The sequence below is a fragment of the Zalophus californianus genome, chromosome 6, assembly GCF_009762305.2.
Source record: "Zalophus californianus isolate mZalCal1 chromosome 6, mZalCal1.pri.v2, whole genome shotgun sequence".
Classification (NCBI taxonomy): domain Eukaryota; kingdom Metazoa; phylum Chordata; class Mammalia; order Carnivora; family Otariidae; genus Zalophus; species Zalophus californianus.
The window spans coordinates 112,434,891-112,450,969 of NC_045600.1; the positions used below are offsets into that span (position 1 = coordinate 112,434,891).

Below are 16,079 nucleotides of genomic sequence, written 5' to 3' on the forward strand. Positions count from 1 at the left end.
CAGTGTGTCTTGGTCGTGAGATAATTCTTTTGGGTGCTTGAGTTTCTTGATATTTCAAAGGGTCCTTCCTCTGCCTTTTCAACTATGAAATGTTCATTCTTTTTTAGTGTAAATAGTACTTTTCTGATATTAGCCACTAAATGTAAAATGCAGAGTAAGTTATTCCAGAAGTTAATAACATTTTAGAGATGGACGAAGCCTCAGGTATCTTAGTTGAGCCCAGGAATTGGCAAGCTATGGACCCTGGGCCAAATCAGACTTGTTATTTTTATGACCCAGGAGCTAAGAATATTTTTTTGTGTTTTCAAGTGTGGTTACATTTTAATAGGTATTATAAGTAACTACTTAATATTTTCCATTTCGTCTCTTAGCCTGTAAATATTTACTATCTGGCTCAGAAAGAATTAGTGAGCTTGCCAAAACCAGAATTAGAGCTCTTACTGCCTAGCCCAGCACTGTCTTAATATAAAATGTACCTTTTCCTTTCTCCTTTGACTCTTAGTTACACATTCTAACCTAAGTTCCATTGCAACCTCACCCATTTATGAGAATTGTAACCCACCCTCGATCTTGTCCTGAAGTCAAAAGTTTTTTTCTAGACAGGCACTTGGTTCTGGGACCTCAGACTGATCTAGAGTTAAAGCTTTTGCAGTACTGGCTAATTATTCTTTCATCTTAAGGAAACATACGTATTACTGATTTTTTTAATTGTAGTGTTTCTGTAGAAATTTGTTCTAAGTTTTTCGTTCCCTTCACTCATTTCTGTTTTTTTCCTTTCACACAGGAATGAACAAAAGATGTACATGATATTATTACTATACAAAGTTTACATAGAAAGCAAATTTCCATTCATGCATTCTGCACATATCTGTGATGCTGCTTCCACGTATGAGCATTTTGCTAAGTTCTTCTGTAATATGGGAACGTGATTGAGACAATCACGTTTATTTAAAGTAAAATAGCGCTCCCCCCAACTATCCTTCTCAAGATAGTTTCAACTTTTTGCTTAAACTGTTAGGTATAGTGAGCAAAACAGACCTAATCTGTGCTCTCACATGGAGCTTGTAGTTGGGTGATGTGTAAAACCCCATACTTTCTTTTAGACAGTGATCAATTGTGATCAGAGCAACTGTCAGAAACTTCAGAGTGTAAGAAATCAGCTGATAGCCTCCTTTTAAATCTTGTGATTTAGAGGGTTAGCTCAAGAGAAGACACCTGTCAGTATCTCAAGTATCCTTGAGCAATAGCTTTTGTTGCTATAGTTAATCTGCTCTGGCGGACCTAACGTTATATACAGACAGGCACTCTCTATGAAGATGATGTGAGTTCTGTTGGTTTGTTTTAAATTAAAATAAGGTAGTTTTAAAAACTATAGGAGACTACTGAAAAACACTTAAATCTCTGAGATGTAAATGTTCACATACAATCAGGCAAATCTGCATAAGGTCACGTAGAACTAAAATTTTAATCTGTGATTTCAGAGAAAATTACCAATATCTTAAAGTAAGAATTTTAATTCAACAAATTATGTAATTTCAAGTAATTTTGTCCACAGAGTGGTTTTGGACCTTTTTATTACTCTGTCAGGATAAATACAGACCTCTCCTTACATGATCGACAATCCTTTAAGGCCAGCTATTTGTCTAAAACAAATGAATTCTTCCACAATATTTGTTGAAAACTCTTGTGTAATATAAACTGGTTTTTATTATAGTATGTACAGTGGACTGAGTATAATTATGGACAACCCTCAGTTTGTTTCCTGGAGTCAAGAGTTAAGATTTTGATATGGCATTTATCTATAGGAATTGCAATGAAAATGAAACTGCACATTCTAGAAGTATTCCTAATCGATGCTGTTTCTTTCCACACCCCTCTTTGCCCAAAGGGAACGTGTTGAGAATACCAGTCGCCCAGGAGAAATGCAGGTAACCATTCAAAACCTAATGCCAGCGACTGTGTACATCTTTAGAGTTATGGCTCAAAATAAACATGGCTCCGGAGAGAGTTCAGCTCCACTCCGAGTAGAAACACAGCCTGAGGGTAAGTCTTCCACCTATCTGTCAGCCCTACCTGTATGTAGACCATAGGAAGGTCTGCCTTCCATGTAGCCTCATGTACCATAACAGTGCAGAAGGTACCAGTTCCTTGCCATCGAGGACCTTATGAATTAGTTAGAGGAGATCAAAGTAATTCACATCAAACAGTGGCAAACAGTGTAAGGCAATAGGACTCTGCTGATACACACTCAGATTTTATTGATTCTTTAAGACCTGGCTCAGATGCCTTGTAGACTCTTTCCCTGTGATCTCACCTATCTGATATTGTACCTCTGTAATTCTAAGGAAAGTAGGCAGCACAATCATTTCTTCAAGGAGTTTGATTAGAAGAAAGAGACTAATGTAGATGGAACCTGATTCTCTTGAGGGTATTTCAGGGATGGAAAGTGGCTATAACATGTTTTGGCAAAAGACAAATTAATGGAAAGAGATTTGTACTTCATCTGGAGGTATTCAGCCTGTGGCGGGAGAAGTGCAAGTGTTGAAGTCAGCCCTCAGAAAATATTTTACATACTTAGCTGAACAAACCAACTTAAAATTTTTTCCATTTATTATGCCACTGTGCAGGTGAAATGAAAGAATTTCTTAGTGCCTTTTTAGGATCATATTTGCTTATGTGTATCCAATGAATATATTGAAAGTTATTTCAAGGGAATCGGGGGATTGTTTTGTTTTCCTTCCCCTTTAATAACTTAGAGGAAAGTTTCCTGTAGCAGCAGAAGTGTGACAAATCCCACCTGTCAGGCTGCACAAAAAAATGCTCTTAACATTAAGTGAATAACCATGATTCATGACTAAATAAAGCAAACAACTGTCAGAATAACCACATTCAGGTTTCTCTACTTTGGTAACAAAACTGTCAAGCTGTGGTACTGTTATTTAAGAAACATTGTTTGTTTTACATTTTGCCAGGTTTTTTTTTTTTCCTGTTCCTTAAATCTAATGGATTCTGTTACAGAAACACCGGCACCAGAGAAATTGTTTTTAAATATAGAATGTCTACCAAAGTGTGGGCATAGGCAACCTCTGGAATTTGTGTATAAATTGGGGCTGGAACTTGTCACAAGTTCATCAGTCAGATGAAAAGAATGTAATAAAGAGGTACGGGAGCTGTTGTAGGAGTTAGAGCTGGACTGTCTTCCGGTCACATACATCCCATGGAGGGCGTCGTAATAATCTTCTCACTGGTCTGCTTGAGTCCACTTGTTAGAATCAGAAAGTGTGCAGCTCCTGGCTCGACCACTCACTGACTTTCTGTCATGTGGGAGCAGGTCTTAGCCTCTCAACCTCATCTGTAAATAGGGATGATAATAGTGTCCCTCTCATGTGGGTTAGTGCAAAGATTAAATAAGACATAATTTAAATACAGGTAAAGCACTTTAACCTGGACTCATTGTAAGCATTCAATAAATGGTAGCTATTTTAAAAATCATTATTCTTTAGTCTTATTTGCTTACTGTTTTTCTTCCATGCATACATTTACATGTCCTTTCTAAACACACATCTGATCGTATCATGTCATGTTCCTGCTCATAATTTTTCAGTAATTACCTAACTCCTCCAAGAGATGAGGCAGGCTCCACGGCAGCACATGAGAAGCTCCTCACTATCCAGCTGTGCCCTCCTCCTCAGCATTCTCCCTCCCACATTCATTCAGCATTCGCTTGAACCACATTATACCGTCTTCTCACATATCCTCCCCATTGACTGCAGTAATTTTTCCCTTGGTATCTGAGGAAGCTGTTCCTTCTGGCTCTCCAGAAGTCTTCCCCTTGCCTACACACCCCCCTTTCAAAGCAGAGTTGTGTATTCTCTTTGTGTTTTCGTTAGTCATTATGAAATCTGTAGGCACTTGTGACTTTTGCAACTATTTATATGTCTGAGTTCCCTCTAGACTGGGAATTCTTTGTGGGCTGGGACTCCGTCCATCACCACATCTCCAGTGTTGGGCAGAAGAAGGCTCTTTCTTTTTTTAAAGTTTTTTACTTTAATTCCAGTATAACTAGCATACAGTATTATATTAGTTTCAGGTGTACAATAGAGCAATTCAACAATTCTATACATTACTCAGTGCTCATCAGGATAAGTATACTCTTTAATCCCCTGAAGACTCTCTTTTTGTGATGGCTGCTTTTATGTGCTGCAGTCCTGCTGAAAAACTAGGATTTTATAAACCACAAAAAAAATTCCGCAATGTTTATTTTTTCCTTTGAATACGTTTGAGATACTTCACAGATAATTTTTGGTTATAATTTGAGTCTAAAAAGGGAAATGCATTTACTTATATACTATCCTAAAACCACTTCAATCAAATCAGTTGTTTTCTCAGTTTTTATTGTTTTTAAAAACATGGCCATTATGACGTTATTGCTGAGAATGGTGATTGAGGAGTGCAGTAAATTTCATTCATATCTTGCTGTCTCAAAATTTTCTTTCTAGTTCAGCTCCCTGGCCCAGCACCTAACATCCGAGCATATGCAGCTTCACCTACTTCCATCACTGTCACCTGGGAAACACCATTGTCTGGCAATGGGGAAATTCAGAATTACAAATTGTACTACATGGAAAAAGGGACTGATAAAGAACAGGTAAAAGATGAAGACTTTTTTGGTAAGATTTATTTATTTTAGAGAGAGAGAGAAAGAATAAGCAGGAGGAGCAGAGGAAGAAGGAGAGAGAGAATCTTAAGCAGGCTCCATACCCAGCGTGGATCCTGACACAGGCCTCCATCCCAGGACCCTGAGATCACAACCTGAGCCAAAACCAAGAGTCAGATGCTTAACCGACTGTGCCACCTAGGCGCCCCAAAGCCATTTTCAATCGATTGATTAGAATAGTAGAGTTGAAATATAGTTCCAAAACTCAATACTTGCTTGTCTAGAAATCTCAGAATAAAAAAGTTGTATATAGGAAATGAAAAGTCAGCAGACTCTATTTCTTTGTACCAAGTTATATTCTGTAGTTTTTATCAGGAGGGGTCACTAAACATCAAGCAGTATTTTTCTGTTAAATGCCAGTGTTTCTGATTAATCTCCTTTGATTGTTAAGTAGTATTTTGTAAAAGGGATAAAAATCTGCATTGTATCACATGCAAACTTTGTGTAGTTAATTCTTTATTTTGCAGCATTTTTTTTGGCTTGAGTTGTATACATGTAAATTGTTTTATTTTATTCCAGGATGTTGATGTTTCAAGTCACTTCCATACCATTAATGGGTTGAAAAAATACACAGAGTATAGTTTCCGAGTGGTGGCTTACAACAAACATGGTCCTGGAGTCTCCACACAAGATGTTGCTGTTCGAACGTTGTCAGATGGTGAGTCTTTCTTCCTTTGGAACACATACCATGCTTGGGGGCCCTGGTAAGTTCATGGGCTTTGATATCAAGAAGGTTTAGTTCAAATCCCAGTTCTACCCCTTTCCTGGACTTTAGTTCTTTAACATGTCTGAGCATGCTTCTTTTTATGCATAAAATGTAGATAATACCAATTTCATTGGGTTTAAAAGATTTACTGAGAGAGGGTAGAACTTGTAGTGCCTGGTACTGAATAGTTTCTCATGTTTTTATTTTTAGGAGGGGCTTTTGTATAAATAAATGTTGTTTGTTCATAACACAAACCATTCCAGGGCTGATGGAAGGCTGACTTTGTTCCATTTAGCAATCATATTTGTACACCACATAGCTCTTTTTAATTCCTCAGTATTTTGTGACAGTTTCATTTCTTACCTGTGACTGAATTTCTAAGCTAAGTTATATTCATGTAACCATGACCTAGAGCAATATTTTTCAAAGCTTGCCAAGGGGATTGAGTAAGTCAAGACTGGCATTTTTAATTTGAATTTTTATTTTTTTTACAATTTTTTAAATTAAATTAATTAACATATAGTATTAGTTTCAGAGGTGGAGTTCAGTGATTCATCAGTCTTATATATCACCTAGTGCTCATTACATCACGTGCCCTCCTTAATACCCATCATCTAGTTACTCCATCCCCCTGCCTCCCTCCCCTCCAGCAACCCTCAGTTTGTTTCCTATGATAAGAGTCTCTTATGGTTTGTCTCCCTCTCTGATTTCATCTTGTTTTACTTTCCCTCCCTTCCCCTTTGCTCCTCTGTTTTGTTTCTTAAATTCCACATGTGAGTGAAATCATATGATAATTGTCTTTCTCTGGTTGGCTTATTTCACTTCACATAATACCCTCTGGTTCCATCCATGTCATTGCAAATGGCAAGATTTCATTTTATTGATGGCTGAGTAATATTCCAGTGTGTGTGTGTGTGTGTGTGTGTGTGTGTGTGTGTATCACATCTTCTTTATATATATATCACATCTTTATATATATATATATGTATGTATGTATCACATCTTTATCCATTCATCTGTCGATAGACATCTTTCCATAGTATGGCTATTGTGGACATTGCTGCTATAAACACTGGGGTGCAGGTGCCCCTTTGGATCACTACATTTGTATCTTTAAGACCAGCATGTTTTAAAAAATATTATTATAATAGAACAGAAAATAACTGTGTTTATTGCAGTTAATAAGTATATATATATATAGTTTCCTAAAAGTCATAATATTTTTCAAGAATTTAGGCCTGTTTGTAGAATTTTCCTCAGTTTGGGTATGTCTAACAGGGAAGTTCTATAAAAAAATAAATAAACTGGCCTGACTTCTTAAAAAATATTAGTCTCATGAAAGAAAACCAGCGGGGGGGGGCAATAAAAAAAGTAAAAGGACTATTCAGAGAAAAAATGGGGAATTATCATTCTAGAATCTAAGTTAAAGAAAAAGACACATGAAATAATGTAAAACGTGTATTATCTTTGGCTTCTAGATCTGGGAGTAAAATTAGCTATCAAGGACAGTATTACTTAATGTTTGGTAGATGTACTGTTATGCAATTTTAAATATTAGATATGTTATTAGTTATGGTACATAATTTTTAAAAATTTTTTTGACATTTAAAAAATCTTAATTCCAATATAGTTACCATACAGTGTTATATTAGTTTCAGGTGCACAGTATAGTGATTTAGTACTTCCGTACATTGCTCAGTGCTCATCATGATAAGTGTACTCTTAATCCCCATCACCTATTTCACCCATCCCCCACATCTCCCCTCTGGCAACCACCAGTTTGTTCTTAATATTTAAGAGTCAGTGGGTTTTTTTTTGTTTGTTTGTCTCTTTCTTTGTTCATTTGTTTCTCAATTTAACACGTGAGTGAAATCATATAGTATTTGTCTTTCTCTGATTTATTTCACTTAGCATTGTACTCTCTAGATTCATCCATGTTGTTGCAGATAGCAAGATTTCATTCTTTTTTATGGTTGAGTAACATTCCATTGTGTGTGTGGGAGGGTGGTGTGTATACATACTACATCTTTATCCATTGATCTATCTGTAGACACTTGGGATGCTTCCATGGTTTGGCTATTATAAATAATGCTGCAGTAAACATAGGGGTGCATATATCTTTTTGAATTAATGTTTTCTTATTCTTTGGGTAAATACCCAGTAGTGAAATTACTAGATCATATGGTAGTTCTATTTTTAACTTTTTGAGGAACCTCCATGCTGTTTTCCCCAGTGGCTACACCAGTTTGCATTCTCATCAAGAGTGCACAGGTATTCTTTTCTCCACATCCTTTTTTTTTTTTTTAAGATTTTATTTATTTATTTGAGAGAGAATGAGAGATAGAAAGCACGAGAGGGAAGAGGGTCAGAGGGAGAAGCAGACTCCCTGCTGAGCAGGGAGGCCGATGTGGGACTCGATCCCGGGACTCCAGGATCATGACCTGAGCCGAAGGCAGTCGCTTAACCAACTGAGCCACCCAGGCGCCCTTTTCTCCACATCCTTGTCAACAGTTGTTTCTTATGGTTTTCATTTTAGCCATTCTGACAGGTGTGAGGTGGTATCTCATTGTGGTTTTGATTTGTATTTCCCTCATGATTAGTGGTATTGAGCATCTTTTCATGTGTCTGTTGGCCATCTGTATGTCTTTAGAGAAATGTCTGTTAATGTCTTCTGCCCATTTTTTAAATGGGTTATTTGTTTTTTTGGTGTTGAGTTGTATAAATTCTTTATATATTTTGGATACTAAACCTTCATCAGATATGTCATTTGCAAATATCTTTTCCCATTCAGTAGGTTGCCTTTTAGTTTTGTTGAATGTTTCCTTTGTTGTACAGAAGTTTTTATTTTGATGTAGTCCCAATATTTTCACTTTTGTTTCCGCTGCCTCAGGAGACGTGTCTAGAAAAACGTTCTGCATGGAGCACTGGGTGTTATACACAAACAACGAGTCATGGAACGCTACAACAAAAACTAATGATGTACTGTGTGGTGACTAACATAACATAATAAAAGTATTGCTATGACCGATGTCAGAAATTATTGCCTTTGCTCTCTTCTAAGTTTTTTATGGCTTCGGGTCTCACATTTAGGTCTTTAATCTTTTGGGTTTATTTTTGTATTGGTGTAAGAAAGTGGTCCAGTTTCGTTCTTTTGCATGTTGCTCTCCAGTTTTCCCAAAACCATTTGGGAAGTTGAAGACTGTTTTTTTCCCATTGTATATTCTTGCCTCCTTTGTTGAAGATTAATTGACCATATAATTGTGGGTTTATTTTTGGGCTCTCTGTTCTGTTCTGTTGATCTATGTGTCTATTTCTGTGCCAATACCATGCTGTTTTGATTACTCCAGCTTTGTAGTATATCTTGAAGTCTGGGACTGTGATACCGGCAGTTTTGTTCTTTTTCAAGATTGCTTTGGCTCTTCAGTATATTTTATGGCTCCACACAAATTTTAGGATTATTTGTTCTAATTCCATGAAAAATGATGTCAGTATTTTGATAGGTATTGCATTAAATCTGTAGCTTACTTAGGGTTATATGGACATTTTAACAATATTTGTTCTTCCAATCCATGATCATGGAATGTCTTTCCATTTGTTTGTTTCATCTTCATTTTCTCTCATTAGTGTTTTATAGTTTCAAGAGTACAGGTCTTTCACCTCCTTGGTTAAGTTTATTCCTATGTATTTTATTGTTTTTGCTACAGTTGTAAATGGGATTGTTTTCTTAATTTATCTTTCTGCTACTTACTAATATATAGAAATGCAGCTGATTTCTAAATAATATTTTGTGTTAAGATTAAATTTTCTGAATGTGGTTGTTTATTATAGTTTTGTTGGAGAACATTCTTGTTTTAGGAGATATGTACTATAGTATTCAGGAATGAAGTATGATGATGACTTCAGCTATTTCACAGATGATTCCGAAATAGTATGTAGATGTATAAATATGTATGTCTAAATATAGTGAGGGAAATAAAAGCAGGTGTGCCAGGACATCAACAATTTGTGAATCCAGGAAGAGAATATGTAGAAGTCATTGTCTTATTCTTGCCACTCTTTTCTGTGTCCTTGACATTTTTCAGGATAAAAAGTTGGGAAAAATAAATATAAACTGTAGTTTGGTTAGCCAACTACATAAGGCATTTGGCCAACTTTTGAGAAAAGTTGAGGGAAAAAATGTTTCATGTAAGTTTTTAAATCTACACATGAACCAGTTTTAATTGTAGTAAGTGGTTTGGCATGCTGACTACAGTGCCTGTCATGGGAACTGAATGTGTCTTAGCATGGTGGTTAGGGGCAGCTCTGTGGAGTAAGACAAATCTTGGTTCCTACATTAGCTGAAACACATAGCTCAGTCAGGTTCACTGCCCTGAACCTCCTTTGTAGTTTTTTCATCTGTAAAATGGGTTAGACTCTGGACTCTGAGAAACACACTGAGGGTTCCAGAAGGAGGGGGTGGGGGATGGGCTAGCCTGGTGATGGGTACTGAGGAGGGCACGTACTGAATGGAACACTGGGTGTTATATGCAAACAATGAATCATGGAACACTACATCAAAACCTAATGATGAATGGTGATTAACATAATAAAATTTTAAAAAATCTATTATGAAATTGTTTTACAAACATTTTAAAAAAATAAATAAAATAAAATGGGAATAGTTATAGAAACTCCTTTGTGGAATTGTAAGGATTAAGGACCTGCCATGTAGGAGCATGCAGCAATCTTAGCCATGATGATGAAGACGATGAACACACCAGCAGCAGCCTCTGTCGGCTGCCTCTGCAGCTAAGTCAGAGGCTCTTAACAAGGAGATGATTGGAACCATTCATAGACTTTTTTTTTCAAAACACAGTTGCATAAGTCCCACTCCACAACTTCCATTCCTGAATCTCTGGGCTGAAGCCTGATGTTCTTTGTTAGCACAAGATAGAACATTGAGCAAGACATAGTCTCTGTCCTCCAGAAGCATATAGTGCAGTGGGCACTTAGTCATATATCTGGTCACCAAATGTCAGAGAAAGGGAGAGAGAAGTTTCCATGGATGGACTAGGAGAAAAGAGTTAAAGTCAACATTTTGTGAGTGGAGAGGAAATTAATCAGGTTTACTTAAATTCTTTTTGCTTGCTATAGTTACTGCAAAGAGGGATGCTGGAAGGTGTGTGGATCATAAAATTTGAGATAGCCTTGTCTTGTGTTCTCATGTGTGAGGAACTAAAGTTATGCAGCTGTTTGTTTAACCAATAGTCCCAAACTTCTCATACTGAAATGAGTGTTCCCTGCTATAAAAGTTGCCTTGGGAAGCCAGATGGTCCCTTTACCGAAGCTGTCATTGTAAATATCTCTTTATTCTCCTTGTGAATTGTCTTCAAAACCAGTTTAGGAACCCCACAGGAATACAGAGCTCACTGATTTATGTACCTTGTATTTTGGACTCATAACAGCATTACCTAATACATATACTTGCCATATTCATTAGATTTGTTTCCAGAAAATTTGTGTCTCTTCCCCAAGATAAAGATATGCCATCAACAAGAATATTCAAAAGAGTATGTTGAAGGTTCAATGAGATACCACCTCACACCAGTCAGAATGACTAAAATTAACAAGTCAGGAAACGACAGATGTTGGCGAGGGTGGGGAGAAAGGGGAACCCTCCTACACTGTTGGTGGGAATGCAAGCTGGTGCAGCCACTCTGGAAAACAGTATGGAGGTTCCTCAAACAGTTGGAAATAGAGCTACCATATGATCCAGCAATTGCACTACTGGGTATTTACCCCAAAGATACAAATGTAGGGATCCGAAGGGGTACGTGCACCCCAATGTTTATAGCAGCAATGTCCACAATAGCCAAACTGTGGAAAGAGCCAAGATGTCCATCGACAGATGAACGGATAAAGAAGATGTGGTATATATACACAATGGAATATTATGCAGCCATCAAAAGGAATGAGATCTTGCCATTTGCATCGACGTGGATGGAACTGGAGGGTGTTATGCTGAGTGAAATAAGTCAATCAGAGAAAGACATGTATCATATGACCTCACTGATAATGAGGAATTCGTAATCTCAGGAAACAAACTGAGGGTTGCTGGAGTGGTGGGGGGTGGGAGGGAGGGGGTGGCTGGGTGAGAGACATTGGGGAGGGTATGTGCTATGGTGAGTGCTGTGAATTGTGCAAGACTGTTGAATCACAGATCTGTACCTCCGAAACAAATAATGCAATATATGTTAAGGAAAAAAAAAAGAAGATAGCAGGAGGGGAAGAATGAAGGGGGCGGAAATCAGAGGGGGAGACAAACCATGAGAGATGATGGACTCTGAAAAACAAACAGGGTTCTAGAGGGGAGGGGGTGGGGGGATGGGTTAGCCTGGTGATGGGTATTAAAGAGGGCACGTTCTACATGGAGCTCTGGGTATTATGCACAAACAATGAATCATGGAACACTACATTAAAAACTAATGATGTAATGTATGGTGATTAACATAACAATAAAAATTTAAAAAAAAAAAAAGACCTCACACAAACACACACAAAAAGAATATGTTGAAGGTTCAGAATGTACCTGGGGTCTAGAAAAGTTTAGAGTCACTGTCATGTCCTTGAAATAAGTATCTGACTTCCCAAAGGTGCAACCTGACTTGGGTATGGATGCTTTATAAGAATGTGTCTCATTTTTTTAAGTGAATCAACTGTGGCCACACCTTATCCACGTACTGCTATCAACATGAGGGCATTGGCAGCTAGGTTTAGACCTTTCAGTTGCATAATTGTGTTTGAGATGCTCATTTGTGTAAAGTCTGGCCAGGAATATCACATGATGGAGTGGTATGTGGGTGATTGAAAAAATTTTTTCTTTTTTTTTTTGCCTGTCCAGTTCCCAGTGCTGCTCCTCAGAATCTGTCCTTAGAAGTAAGAAATTCAAAGGTAAACTTTATATTGCTATTCATTTTTACTGGCATACTAATAAGTCTCAGAAGGACTTATAAGAGAGGGAGATTCTATATCAAAAGAATTGTACTCAAGCAGAGAAATAAGGTGTCATAGATATTACACCTGCCAGTAAAGCTGGACTTAGAAACCGACTCCGTGTTTTCTGTTTAATTTTATTGCCTTTCTCTGATGCCAAGATTACGTTAGTCTTTCTGCAGATACATTGTAGTTTGCAAATCCTGACATAATAGATCTTAACAGTTCAGAACATTGGTGATAAGGTGGAAAGAGGTAAGTTGTTTATGATACCGTGGCCCCTTAGTACTGTGAAGTGAAGGTAGACATCCGTCAGAACGGTGCATAGGCTCAGACTCCCTCCTGGCCACGTCCACTGTACACTGAAGGCCATGTGTGCCTCTCCAAGGCCCAAAGCCGCTTCTGGGCTACATTGACAACTGAGACACTCAGTCCTTTCAAAAAGCACCATGGGAATCCTTGTCCTTTAATTAAAAACCAGTTATTAATTAATGATTCCCTTCTCGGAGAGTTTTAGGCAGAATTGTCTAATTTCAGCTGTTCCACAGTGGAGATAGCAGAGAACCTTACACCTAACCATAGTTTACTTCCTAATCTATGTGCCTTTGACCTTATATTTTCCTTCTGAAAGCTTTTCTGAGACTTTTGCCTAAATGTCTAAATACCCAGGAGAATAAGGGCCCAGAGCATACTGCCTGCAAATATAATCTTCCCATTTAATCACTGAGGATTTTAAAATTAAAAATAATTTTGAGTGATCCCTAAGTAAAACTCTGTCTTTGCACCCTGCTGCCTTATGTCAGTGAATTCAGGATAGTAACTTATAAAACAGGACCAAGCTTTTGATATATTCAGTCTTTTCCCTATAATCTTGTCTTTCCCAGAGTATTGTGATTCACTGGCAGCCACCTCCTCCAGCCACACAAAATGGTCAGATTACTGGCTACAAGATTCGCTACCGAAAGGCCTCCCGAAAGAGTGATGTCACTGAGACCTTGGTAACTGGGACACAGTTGTCTCAACTGATTGAAGGTAAGCTGCCTTGCGTGTGGGTGAAAACTAGGAGATGGCATCTTTCTCAGGCATTGAGTTATGCTCGTCTAATGACTACTCTGAGTGGTTGACTTAAAGTGAAAACAGTCCAAAAGAATTCGTAACGGTTCAGTCTACTTCTGACTACATAAAAGTTAATGGAACACAATCTAATAGGTTCTGTCATCTCTGGCTGTTGAGTTTTATTTCTTTACTTGTGGTTTTGTGTTTTCTCCACATTTTCTTTTTTGAATGTATATATACAGCTCTTCCTCAACTTACGATGGGGTTATGTCCCAATAAACCCATCAAAATTTGAAAATATCCTAACTCAGAAATACATTTAACACACCTAACCTGCCAAAATCATAGCTTAGCCTAGCCTACCTTAAATGTGTTCAGAACACTTACATCAGCCTACAGCTGGACAAAACCATTTAACACAAAGCCTATTTTATAACAAATTATTAGATACCTCATGTATTTTATTGAATACTATACTGAGATTGAAAAACAGAATGTTCTAAGTGTATAAGGAGTTTACCCTCGTGATCCCAAGGCTGACTGGGAGCTGCCACTGCCCCTGCCCAACATCACAAGAGAGGATTGTGCCTCCTATCTCTAGCCTGGGAAAAAATCACAATTCAGAATTTGAAGTGCGGTCTCTACTGCATGCATATTGCTTTTGTATCACTGTAAAGTCAAAAAATATTAAGTTGAACCACCCTAAGTCTGTATTGGTTTTTTGCAATCTCAAAACAAGGCAAAACAAAGCTATATAGGCCAAATATCTACTGTAAATGTCTACAGAGGTCTACAAAATGACTTTTATAACACTGACACCTCGTGTATGTGGCCTGAAACATTTGTGAATAGCTATAGCAGTGCAGTAATCTTTCTTGCTACATGATAAAGTTTTAGAGAATTCTGTCCGGGATAGCTCCTTTTGTATAGTTTTCCCTTTATGTGCAGCAGAGCAAGTGGCATATTAGGTAACAATGGGCCCTACTGCATCTCTAATATGGGCTTCCTCTATAGATGACAGAATAGCCCCCTCTTCCTTCGCCCAGTAGGGGGAGTAGACTTGGCTCTGCAAGGGCCAGTTGGCTTTGCAGGAGAAGCATGGGAAGAAGATGAAGTGCTTTTTGCTCTTTGGATATTGGGACTGTACTTATAAAGAATAAAGATAGATGCCCCTAAGAAACCATTTTGGTGGTTCCTAGCAGAGCTGGTAGAAGAAAACTGCAAGAATTGGAGATATTGACATCATTATCTAAGCCCTGAGAATGAATTTCATCACCCTTGGGGAGCTCTCAGCTTCCCTTACATTGCCCCCTCCTTGGTAGAGAAGCTTGACATCAGCCACTTTCCTATGCCTCCAGGGGTCAAGTTCTTGATAGAACCAAGATCTGGGGTCAAAAAGTGTAGTGGGATGAGTTTCTAAGAATTAGGTGAGTCACTGACAGTGAAAACTTGTACTCTGGTAATCCAGCAAGCTTTTCTCCTTACTTTTCACCTCAAAGATGGGACTGACTTGTTTCAAAATAGGTGAATGTTTGTCTCCAAGGGTAGCTTTCAGTCTTTGAGTTTCTTCACATGAACCCCACAGCTCTAAGCTGCGGCGAGTACACATGGTTGCAGTGGTGTTGCTGAGACATCTCACTAAAGGAGCATTACAGTGCAATTGGTCTCGTGTGTTCTTAAAAACCAGTTGCCGTGAGAGACTCTGGACTCCGGGAAACAAACTGAGGGTTACAGAAGGGAGACGGGTGGGGGATGGGGTAGCCGGGTAATGGGTGTTAAGGAGGGCATGTGTGGTGATGAGCACTGGGTGTTATACACAACTAATGAATCGTTGAACACTACATCAAAAACTAATGATGTGTACTATATGTTGGCTAATTGAAAATTAAAAAAAAAAAACAGTTGCTGATTTGACTCCAAATACAGATAACATTTCCCATGCATAACAGTACCTGTATACCAGGTACTGTTCTTGTTGCTAATAATGTAAAAACAATATAGTCCTGGACCATGAGGAGGCTGTTCATTTTCTCAATGAAACGTTTGATGTGTAAGCAAAATAATCATCTTCATGATAGAAATAGCTTTTTCTTTATGGAGAAAATCATTGCATTTCAAAATCATATTTAGATTCATTTGTTTAACAGACTTTATTGAACTTGTACTAGTGTGTGCTGGTACTAGGTATACAGTGGTGAGCACAAATGGACATCTTTGCTCTCTTGAAGCATTAACTTGAAGCTTGATAAGCATCAGAGAGCAATATGAATTACCAGGATCCTGTCCTGAACCACAAATTACATGACTCCGTGTTAGCCAGAAATAATTGTTGTTTCTTCATTCTACACCACTTATGGAACTTTACACATTCTGCCATATCTTTATAATATGAATTGTGGGCCCTAGTTGAGTCTATGAACTCTGTAGGTAACCTGGGAGGAAAGGAACTCTTAGCCTTTTTACACATGCTTCTCTTGCTCACATGTGTGTGCACACACTCCCCCCCCCCCCACCTCTTCCTTGCTGTCTTACATTCTAACTCTCCCCAGAGGGGAGGGAATGATAATTTGGTTGAATTCTTTCAGGATCTCAGTTGAGCCATGTCTGCCAGTAGTCCATGTTATTTGT

General features: G+C 38.0%; 1 protein-coding gene across 9 annotated transcripts in view; it reads left to right on the forward strand.

The window, feature by feature from the left end:
• The window catches only part of NEO1 (neogenin 1), a 241,344-nt gene that overhangs the window by 185,107 nt on the left and 40,158 nt on the right, over positions 1-16,079 (forward strand). For all 9 annotated transcript variants that reach the window (XM_027569922.2, XM_027569929.1, XM_027569931.1 and 6 more), the window contains 5 exons: positions 1,889-2,043; positions 4,500-4,648; positions 5,237-5,375; positions 12,304-12,353; positions 13,280-13,427. In XM_027569922.2, coding sequence (XP_027425723.2) covers positions 1,889-2,043; positions 4,500-4,648; positions 5,237-5,375; positions 12,304-12,353; positions 13,280-13,427 — 641 coding nt within the window. The remainder of the gene's footprint in view (positions 1-1,888; positions 2,044-4,499; positions 4,649-5,236; positions 5,376-12,303; positions 12,354-13,279; positions 13,428-16,079) is intronic.